This window comes from Uloborus diversus, chromosome 4, assembly GCF_026930045.1.
Source record: "Uloborus diversus isolate 005 chromosome 4, Udiv.v.3.1, whole genome shotgun sequence".
NCBI classification, from domain to species: Eukaryota; Metazoa; Arthropoda; class Arachnida; order Araneae; family Uloboridae; genus Uloborus; species Uloborus diversus.
This window is the reverse complement of record NC_072734.1, coordinates 193,778,973-193,790,760: the sequence shown is the minus strand read 5'-3', so window position 1 is coordinate 193,790,760 and position 11,788 is coordinate 193,778,973. Positions and strand designations below refer to the sequence as shown.

Below are 11,788 nucleotides of genomic sequence, written 5' to 3'. Positions count from 1 at the left end.
AAATAAGAGTTGCAAGATTCCACCGGAACAGAGAAGAACCTAATGAAATTGGAATAAACTAATAATTACTGATTGATTAATTAATTTGATTATGAAATATCGCCCAGTCTATGGGTCGGAGGTTGTATACACAATTTCAAAAGAATTCGATCACAGGAAGTGGGTGAAAATTGAGTTGCGAGATCCCACCCGAACAGACAAGTACCAAAGTAAATAAAAACATGATGAATAAATAGAGTCACTTCTTACCAGAGCTTGATTCTAATAAAATAAGTCTGGGAGCACTTGTGTCTTTAAAACTGAATTCCACTCGCAAACAACAAGAGAATTACACATAACATATGTAATTTGAAGAAATTAAGGCGGGAACGGGAAATGGGAGGAGAAGAGGAGAAAAAGCAAAGAAAACGAAGATCAGAAATTTGAGCAGTGAGACTCTCCTCTTAATTACGAATAAAAATACGTTTGAAAGGAGGAAAACTCAGTGGTTACAAATAGAGTCCCTATATGAAAATGTAGCGACTCGAGTTACAAAATAAATTTAAAACCACTCATTGCGAATAAAGATTCAGTGTCTTTAAAAAGGTGTTTTCCGGAAAGTTCTCATAATATTTGGTTTGCACGCTGCATTTTGAAAATTGAGACACGTCTAGCATTTGAAAAAAATTGCTCTCCTCGGTCTATGGTCCTTAGAACCAGTTTAATATTAGCGATTTTTTTTTAATTTTCTGTTATTACCCTCCCACCCTCCTGCTGATATTTTCGTTTTTCTTCTGTAACTGAAAGTTTTGCACTGTATGAAAAGTTACTCCAGTTAACTATGTAGCTCAGGAATAATATTTGAATGTCACTCACACTATTCGTGTTTGACATTTGGCAACGGGCCATGTTTGTCATTTTCCATTTCAGTCATAACAACAATGACCCGGTGCTCTGCTGGCCCTATTATACACTCTGCTTGTCGAAATTTTGATGCTGGGGACTCCTGGGCGAACAAACTCTCTAGATTATTAACGAATTTTAATTTAAAGAGTAAAATAGGTAACTCGTTTATTGATTTAGTCCTTAATACCCAAACCTTTTTGGACTTGTGCTCATAAATTTGCTACGTATGCTGTGGTTTTAAGTTTGTGTGAAGTTATTCATCAGTTTCTTTTTGATGTGTATATTTTCTAAAGTTTTGAGGAACGGCCACTAGTTAACAAATACATTTCCTTGTTTTGAATTCATTTTTATTATTTTGCTCTAAATAGTTATGCTCTTAAACTTTTGTAATTAAAATATATATACCTACAGTTATAGTAAATAAGGCTTTGCGATTTTTTCTTTTTTTTAATGTTTTCTTTTTATGTGTCGCATTGTGATCTTTGATGTTTTATCTTTTATGGTTCTTAAATTTCTTAATAGTAGCTTTATTTTCCTGTAGTTCTTTATAAATAAAATAGTACTTTGAACTTGTTATATATTGCTATTCAGTTTGTATGCATCTTAACTGCCAATTAAGATGATTCTTTTGCATCTGCACCTTATTGCACTTCTTTTATCCTTCACAAAATCATTTGGGAGTTGGCGAAGCAATAAATTTTGTAAAAGTATCGTCGTTTGTGATAAAAACGTGAAATTTCCTTGAAATTGTACAACAGCAAAAGCTTTTTTTTAATAAGAAGGCAGATATTTTATTCAGTGGAAGCAAGGGGTTATACGCTCAATGTAACTAAAGAAAAATTATTTTTCATTGAAAAATAAAATCAAAACCGTACATTTGTTTACGTGGACATATGTGACATTTTAATTTACTCGGACGTATGACTGTTCATCTTCTATTGTGGATTACAACCAGTTCCGCGATTGTCGATTAGCTTCTTCTTTTTCCAATATTTTCCAAAAATAATCATTTATAAGAAATAAGAGATTTTTTTTCTGAACATACTAATAGATTACAATGTATGTATTAGTAGCTATGTTTTATAAATATAGGTAAGCATTCCTTCCTTTTTTCATAGTATCACTCGTTTACTGTTGTTACGAATAACAGCTAATACAAACAAATTCGTGGATTTTCAACAGTTTTTATTAACAGAGTTCAACCGGTATAGTTAATGTTTTACTGCTCTTAGCAGTTAAAACTTACTCAGAAGTACAAATGCAAATATATAGATATATTCAGAATATTTGTTTCAAAATTTGAAATGACGATGGGAACAAAACCTGTACCGTAAAAGCTCTGGTCCTGAGGTGTGCGTAACTATGGTCTTCTAGTGCATTTGGCCTTAAATTTACAACAATCATCGGTACAGTCGAACCTCATTATCAGGACACCTTTGGGACTGTCAACAAAGTGTCGTCATAGCCAGAGCGACGCCATAACCGGAATAGTTTTAAAATTCATAAATAAACATTAGTTCACAATAAAATTGGATTTAATGAAGAAATTAATAGTGTTTATATGTTTTTAAATAGATTCAACTAATGTAAATTTGAGTTATTGGTGAATGTAACAAAAATTCATTTAAGTAAAACTTCACTTGTTATTCTTTTTTTTAACTCTACAATACTTTCCAATAAGTGTTTGCTAATCTTTCGAATAACGTTTTTAACACTCCTTGATCAAAAATGTTTTTCATGATAAATTAATGCATTACTTTCAGAGCTTTATAAAATAACAAATAATAATAATAATAATAATAATTGTATGTGGAGAAACACAACCTTTTTCAAAACCATAATCACAAAATCAGAACTGTTTTGTTCTGGAGTCAGGAATTCGAAAGGAACGTTTCATTTATTTATTATGTACTCAGTTTTATTCACTGGTCGTCGGTCAGTAATATGCAAAAAGTACCCAAGCTTGTAGTAGCTACATTTTTTAGTAGTTAATATTATTTATTATTAATTTTTTAGTAGTAAACACTATGCTACAGCATATTGGTTTTTTTTTTTCTAAGCAGAGCAGCGAGTAGTGCGATAAAAAACATAGTAGTTTGTGGCAGTTTCAGGAAACTACTTTTGAATGGTTTTTAAAAAACCAAATTTCGAATGAATCTGACTAATACAAATCTTATGCGCATAATTCAGTGGATGCGAGGATTGAACATATCCAATATTTTGACATATATCCGATATTTTCAATCAGCGTAAACTTAAGTCTTCAAAAATGTAAATACATTCTCAAATTACTCTTTTTTTCCTTATATTATTATTACAATATGTAGACTTAAAATTAAGGTTTCTTTCGATATTTATATATATATTTCATTTTTACCTATTTTAATGATGTTAATTTAGCTTTAGCTTTTTTACTTAATTTTCTTCTGTTAGCTACTTTTACACAGTTGTATGATTCAGAAATAAAAAATATGCATTAGTTACTGCACAGTCATAAGAATTTTTTTTTTTTTTTTTTTGACCAACCCAATATTTAATTAGGTACTTTTAATATGAATTAAAATTGTTACATTACTAATACTTTTATGAATATAAAACAAAAAAAGATTATTTTATATTATTTTATTACATTAATGATGTATTATTATTAATACATCATAAAAATATGGTACATAACTTATTGGTTATTTTGAATAATAAACGAAAAATATTACTATGATTAATATAATTTTTACATTGAAAATACTGTAGTTCAAAAAATAAATATTGGATATATATCAACTCATATATGTCAGCAAACCCTGAGTAGACAAAATAAAAAATAAGACTCATAAGCAAATGAGCTGACCTCAGTCGCATCTTCTTGATGCCATTGCTTTCTTCTTTTTTTCCTTGTTTGGCATAGTAAATTTCATATTTCACCGGTATTGGCGTTGAATAGCGTGGCATGATACTTACAGGAATAAGCATTGATGGCCAGTTTAGTAGTACATTTGAGGCAGTTAGAAGCAAAGGGATGTAAGTGGGCATTTTCAAGTTTTGAGCGAAACAAGTTTAAAGATAACATCCTAGGTAGGCTAACATTGATTTTTTTTTTCTAAATCCTGCTGTACAGCAGCACCTACCAGGGCTACTAGTACCATCTCTTGCCCCAAGACAGAGGATAGGTTCACCCACCAATTGGCACGGGTTATCTCCAAATTTTTAATTTTGCCACTTACATCCCTTTGCTTCTCACAGCCTCATTTGTTACCTGCCAGCCAAAAATGACGATAGATGAACGTTTTAGATTTTAATGAGATTATTCTTCCTCCATTCACCAAATAGAGAAGCCAATGCTATAGAAAAATAGAGAAGTTAATGCTATAGAAAAAGATGACATAGAACCGCCTCTTACAATAAATATCTTGGTAATGGTGAAATGCTCTTTTGATCAGGGTTTGTACGGGTCATGGAAATCCTGGAAAGTCATGGGAAAAAAATAAACAAATTTCAGACCTGGAAAAGTCATGGAAAATTAATATTTTCATAAAAGTCATGTAAATTTATTTCAAGTCATGGAAAAATGTCTTGGACAGTAAGAAAGCAACAATTGCTAAAAGAGCGCTAGAAATATTGAGTGATTTAGTAATATTGCATATAAATTGAACGATCTCAAAGACAAATCCGAATTTTTCAATCCAATTTCATCTGCTTCTGTAACACCCGCTCACCTTTTTTTGTGATGTGATTTTATTACTGGGGCATTACTTATTTTGAACCCACCATTATTTTCAGTACTTCTTATATTTTATATTCTGTAGTAGTGAACTCGCACTTTCTTGATTTTGCCATGCTCCCTCAAAAAGTGTAATTCAATTGCATACCAGTTCGTTGTAAAAAGTTCATTATTAAATTTTTCAGAGTTTATCTTGATATGTTGAAGGTTTTAAAATGAAGACTTTAGTCAGGCAATGGAACATAGAAATAGGGGAATTCTAATACTCTAAAACAGTAGTGCCCATCATATAGCTCACAAAACTGATCCTTTTAGCTGAAATATCTGGTTTGCAAAAATGAATTTACTGTAAAAAGTGGCTTTACTTTAATGGACGAATATGCTGTCCAGTTACATTAGTGATTAGATGCACTATTGATATCAAAGGGCAATGATTTTATGAAGTAAATTTATTATTTTAAACTTATTCAATTTTTATCAAATTCATTACTATTCTGTTCTATTTATTAAATATTTATTAGACATTTAAACATCAGTGTATCGCATTCCTTATAATTTATTTTCCTTGAATTTATGTGATGAAGACAAAAAAGAATAATTTATTACTTTCAGCAGTATGTACACTGATATTTTTTTCAGTCACAAGTAAGTGCTCCAGTGAGGTAATGGCACTCATGTAAAAGTTTTTCTAATGCCCATTTCTGAAAAAATTGGCAAGTTTGACATTAAATAGTACTATTCTCTTCGTGTAACAAGGTCATGAAAATGCTTATGAAGTCATGAAAAAGTCTTGGAAAAGTCATGGAATTTTTTTTATCCAAATTGAGTATGAACCCTGTTTGATGGATATTTGAGCTTTTTTCACAATTACAAAGTATTTTTGTAATATTCTTTGAATTATTATATTTTAGGACCCAATGAAGGCGATTGCAAAGCATTCTTTGTGGGCGACAAACAGGTGGGAATCATCCGCTCCGAAATCTGGCAGCAGCTGTCTCCTTATTCCAGTGTTTTCCAGTATGATTCCATTAACCAGAGGGTATATCTGAACCCAGACTGGAGGACATACGAAGAGCGGAGTGAAAAGATGCACGCCATTTTACAAGAACTCCGGGTGAAAAATATTTTTAGTACCTTAAACGGCTGGAGAGATGAGGTGAGCCCTTTTGGTTTTAAACGTATCGTTGTATTTCGTAGAGTACTTTTTGTCTAAATAGTATGAAATACAAGTGTCCACTATGAAATAAATGAAATAAAATGAAAGAAAGGGGGTTTCAACTAGAGGTCTATTGTACTAGTCCTCAAACAGAAGTCTTAAAACCATAGACTAATAATAAGAATAGACCGAGCTATGGCAACCCTTTGCTGCTCATGAACCAAACCATGTGACTAGTGGATATCCTAGCGACAGCGGGCATTGATCGTAGCAGACGATCAACGCCCACGAGAAATAAAATAAATAGAATTGATGGAACGCGGAATATTTATGGAGTCCGATTTGTAAATTTGTTATTCTGAGTTGTAAATATTTTGTTAATATAGTGAATTTTTCGTTTAGATAGTATTGTGCATTTTCTTTAGTCATTTTCAATAACTCTCTAAGCAATTAAAGATGCAAGCGCCCAAATAGAATCGGCAAACGGTAAGATTTTTACCTACAATTTCAATTTAAGATTCCGATTAGTACATTTTTGCGTTAACGCAAAACGTTTACTCCATTACGTTCACGCCAACGCTGACGTAGCAAGTTCCAAATGAAATAAAAGTTACTGAAAACTGTGATCAAAAACTAATTACTAATGTCAAAATAATTCATAACTAAAAGAAAAACAGTTCAATCTCTGCACCTGGAAAAAAATTATAATGAAAACACATTACTTAAAATACATGTCAAGTGCCAAACTATAGATAATCCTGCCATCTAGCAACCGTGCTGCCAAAGTGTTCGCCAAGCCTTCCACCAGTCACATGATGTATCCATGAACCAATTTTTTCATCAGCAAGTCTGGGAAAGCTCGGTCTACTCTTATTATTAGTCTATGCTTAAAACAGACCAGTAGCTGAAGCAGAATTCAGCAAACACTCAATAATAATATCATGAATCTTTCACGGTTCAAGCAAATGATGCCCAACGTGTTCAAACCTATGGGCCGAAAACACTTTGCAGTCACACAGGGTGTGAGTGATAGTTTCCTCATCAAAGAGATAACCTCTGCAAATTGGATCATTACTGATACTTAGTCATTATAACACGATGCCGCTTTAAGGTGTAAAAACCAGTAAGAAGACCAAAAGCCTTCCCAATATTGTTTTTGTTAAGAAGCCTTGTAAAAGTTATGGGGATTGTAGAAAATGAAGAACAGGTAAAACAGCTTCAAGAGGATTTAGATTATACTAGTAAAAATACCCGGCGTTGCCTGGGTCAGTAATAATTATGAGAAACAATCGTTACTTGCCCTTGTTTTCTGTTTAAGCGAAAGAATTTAAAATAAACCTTTTTGACGTGATTAAAAATCGAGCTTCTTCTTTACTCATTAAACTAAAATAGCAATAAGTATAAAGAACAAAATAGTATTCAATTAGAAACGAAAGCACGACATTTAAGCATATACAAATTTGAAGAATTTCCGAAATATGAAATTAAACTTTACATGTTTAAAAAGATTTATCTGTTAGTACTTTTATTTTAAATATAAAACCTTCTCTGTATGGCTATTGATGTACGAACTGTTTTTAAAAATGTAGCCGCCCGTGTTCCCCTTACACTTGCTTTAGTTATTTTGGGAAATTTCAATTTTTGTGGGCACTTGGTGCGGTTTAAAATCTTACCAAATTTGCGAGAATGATTTCGGGACAATTTCGATAATACTCCCCCTCCTTACTAATTTTTATTATAGAAATATTGTTGCAAGATACTGAGATACTTTTGGTCAAAAAAAAAAAATGGCGCTAAACGGTTTCATCCGAAATGTTTCCAAAATAAGTACGTAGTAAAATTTGGCGATTGTTTGAAATCGTGCAAAAAGAAAAATTAATGGAAGTTTTTGTGCGGTTTACGGATTTGCCTAATTTAGTTGTCGAATTATTTTACACAGTATTTTTTTTTTCAAGTATCTTTGATTGGCGATATTTTGTTTATATGGTGAAAGCTGAGAAACATTATTACGTAGTCTTTGGGCTCAAAAACAGCGACAGTGGGAAAAACTGCCAAATGCATCAGCTATTGAAATCTTTCTGAAAAAATTCTGGCGATATTTCTGCTGGTTGGTTGGATATAGTGAGCGAGTGTCCAATCAGCATAAATAATAATAATAAACCATTAATTACATAAGTTCCGTTTAAAAGTAAAATGATCAGCCAAATCCATTTATTTTTAGCCAATCTTGTGGAAAAACGTTACTTTAAGATTTGACTTGAGAAAAGCCTCAAAAAGTCAGACAAAACGCAAAAATATTCAACAAAACAACATTTCTTGGGAGTTAAGATGACACACTAAATAATGAATTGGGTCGATGAAAGCCTTCGAACAGGGATCGAAAAAGCTCATAACTCGTTTTTCATACAACTCAGAAACTTCGAACAGATGCTATCTTCAGCAGAAAAATTGGCGCTTTCGATAGACATATAATATATGCACGTTTTTTTCCACCCCCATATTGGGGCATTTTTGCGAAAATTGGGACTAAAATTGGAATTAAAAGGGAACTATCAATCGGATTTTTTTCGAACTGGTCTATAAACCTTCCCAGTACCAAACTGAACAAACGGTGAAAGTTTCAGCAAAATCTGCCGGGTAGTTTCTGAGATCTTAGGGAACAAATTTACCAAACTCCATGTTTATATATATAGATTACTAAGTAAGCAGATAAGTGGGGTATGGCAGTTAGGGAAATGTCAAGTGCTACCCTTAGGTCATGGAAATAAGGGTACAAATTATCGTTTACAGGTTTCAGTCATTAGTCAGGCAGAAAATTTTATTGATCTGGGTATCTTAATGAATCAGGACTTCAAGTTTAGTCAACAGTGCAGCATTACAAGTAACAAAGCCAACAGAATGCTTGGGTTTATCAATAGATTTATTTCATACAAATCTAAGAAGGTATATAAGAGTTTAGTAAGGCTCCATTTTTGGAGCATGCTGTGCAGTTTTGGTCACCTTATCTGAGGAAAGATATTTCTGTATTGGAAAGGGTTCATAGATGTGTAACTAGATTCGTAAGGGGACTTTCAAATTTAGAGAATGATACCAAACTTAATAGACTTAATATGTATAGCATGGAGCAAAGGAGTGTCTGAGGGAACATGATTCAGTTGTTTAAATTTGTCAAAATGAATGATGTTAATAGTTTAAATTTTTGAACCGAAAGCAGGACAAGGGGTCATTGTCTTAAGCTATTCAAATCTCAGGCTAACCTGGAAATAAGGAAAAACTACTACTTTAGTAGGGACGTGGGCATTTGGAACAGCTTACCATAAAAGTGGTAATGAGCAAGGGGGTGGATAGCTTTAAGAGAGCCATTAATCTTCATTGGGGACTAATAAATTGACTAGGAGCAGCCTAGCTGGGCCCAGAGCCTGTTGCTGGTCGTCACATTCATAGCTGCCAACTTGTACGATTGTACAGTCTTATGGCAGATTTGTACGAGAACTGTGCACTTTTTTTTTTTAATCAGATAACAGCATGGAGAACATTTTAATCTGTAGAAACTTACAGAAAAACTATTGTTTCAAACAAGTTGCGTTGATAGACAATTTTTAAAAGCTGCAAAGTCAGCAACTTTTAAAAGTTTAAGTTCAAAGAAATGAAAGTTTATTTATTTACTTATTTTTAAGTTTATTTATTTACTTATTTTTAAATTTATTAATTTACTTTTTGCTTATAAAAGCACAGATCAAGTAAAGGTAAGGATTTAAAAATGTTATAATACTTTAAATTTTAATAATTTTCTTTATAATGATCAAAAAAGCGTAGAAATAGCCACTGAATACATTGTAAGATATTTTTTTTAAGTTGGCATGTTGGCAGCTATGCACATTTGTATTTGTATAAGCCTTTTGCATTTTTGACATGTGGTCCCCAGAGAGAATGAGGTCTGTCCTCCTTATTAGGATGACAAGCTGAATATTTTCAATGTCATCGCGAGATAACCTCTCCGACGGGATGGTTTTTCTCACAACAGCCATCTTAAACATACTCACCGCTTGAGTATAGTTAGGACAGTGGCTGACTTTTCCTTACTGACTTTCATTTCATTTCATGATATACAAATGTCCGCTAAGTATTAGGTGCTTTTCCATTATATAGGTGCAACACTTTGCTTACTGCTTTGTTACTTGTTTGCTTTCAAACTTGGTTAAAATTGAAAAATTAAATTTACACTGTCTCCATAATAGCTCCTTTTTTCTACGTATACGTTTTATTGGATATTTTAATCTCATTCAGGGTTGTTGACTTGCAAAAATTATTGAGGGGGCTCAACTTCACCCCGGGGGGGGGCAGAAAATTTTCCTGTTTTTGCACCTAGAAAATGTCATTTAACATATTTTTCTGATGTGTGTAATTTGCATGAACCAGCAATATGTGACACGGTGTTTTCAAGATGTAGGAATCCAAAAATTGGCATGCGAATATTTCTGGTTCAATTAGACCATGTCCTTTGTCTTAAGGGACATTTTTACGGTTCGATTTTGTAGAGAGCCGTGCAGTGGATATATATTGTTTGTGCCTGTTAGACTAAAACCAACTTTTGCAGTCCTGCAAAACTGCAACATGCTCTAAGCAGTCCTCTCATCTCCAGAAAAGGCAAGTCTAGGCGTACAAGAACACCTTTTAGCAAATTAAATAGAGCCGTCGCCTTGATATATAGAATTTCATAAATGCCTACGAATTCATAAAAATTTGACAATTCTCATTGACACTCAAGCAAAAAGAAACTGTTCAAGTGAACCATGAGAGGGGTGTAAAAAATTTCAAAAAGTACAAAGATTTGAAAAAAGCATCGTACCAAAAATTGGAGAAAATTTCGTGCAGTCGTGTTATTTGAGAATATTTGTGAACAATGTTATTGTGAACTAAATCTTTTAAAAAATAATTTTATAATTTGTTATTGGTTCCATTACTATGAGTGATTCAACTCAATTTAAAAATCTTAACTCAATATTTTGCATTTTTTGAATTAAAAAAAATCATTAAATTTTGGAATAAAATACTATTGCTATAGAAATATGAGTTTTTTATTTTGATAAAAGAATAGTGAAATACACTGATTTAGTTAAAGTAGGAGTAAAACTGCATGTTAACCTTTTTTGAAAAAAAATTGGGTAAATGTCTCAATTTGACCTGTCTCGACATTTGTGGAGAAAATAAGGATGATTAAAATATGAATGTTTTATCTTCTGTCAGTATTTCGCTGTTAATACATATGTGTGCTAACATGTCCTTAAAATTGACAGTTTAGTTGCTAATATTCTATTTTTCTCCTAGTGCTATGATGTAAGTTCCAAATTTGGTGACCAGTCGCTAATGAAAATGGAAAGGTCAGCTACATGTATGTGTATTTTTATATCTTGTTAACTCAGTGTTAACTTTTTCCCTCGTAGCCAGTGATGTTCCCATAGGGTATACTCCTTATACGCCGTATACTCTCAAACATTTTTAGACATATAGCGTATACCCTCAAGCTTCAAAAATTTTCATATTATGACAATTATGTTTATGATCGCATACACATCTTGTGCATGACTGATTACCGGTAGTTTAGCCTCAGAAAAATTGATGAGAACATCACTGCTCATAGCAATTCTGTTGTGTAAAATGAATAATGTATCAGGCATTTATTATTTTTAAAAAATGGATATTTGTCATTTATGACAAAAATAATTTCTAATTTGTTGAAAATGTGTGCAATTCATACATGTATTATTGATGGTTCTACATGTATTTTGCTGAGCACAGCATTTTTGCTCATTTGAACCTTTTCTATTTATATTTGAAGTGTCATTGGGACTGATGAGTCCCGATGCAAGCCCCACATTAGCTTGGTCACCAGGCTGACTTCCCCTTAACTTCTTCTTAACTTAACCCCTTAACTTAAAATTTCCTTTCATTGCTTCTGAAAGTAACTATTAAAGCTTATCGCCCTACTAGACAGACCTCTTATTCCTGACATGTTCAGAGCTTTTTAT

General features: G+C 32.5%; 1 protein-coding gene across 1 annotated transcript in view; it reads left to right on the top strand.

Moving 5' to 3' along the window:
* Positions 1-920: 920 nt before the first annotated feature.
* LOC129221081 (uncharacterized) overlaps positions 921-11,788 on the top strand; it is a 37,349-nt gene continuing 26,481 nt past the window's right edge. Inside the window, exons 1-3 of the mRNA XM_054855520.1 lie at positions 921-1,041; positions 5,515-5,759; positions 11,088-11,151. Of these exons, the coding sequence (XP_054711495.1) occupies positions 921-1,041; positions 5,515-5,759; positions 11,088-11,151 (430 nt within the window). The remainder of the gene's footprint in view (positions 1,042-5,514; positions 5,760-11,087; positions 11,152-11,788) is intronic.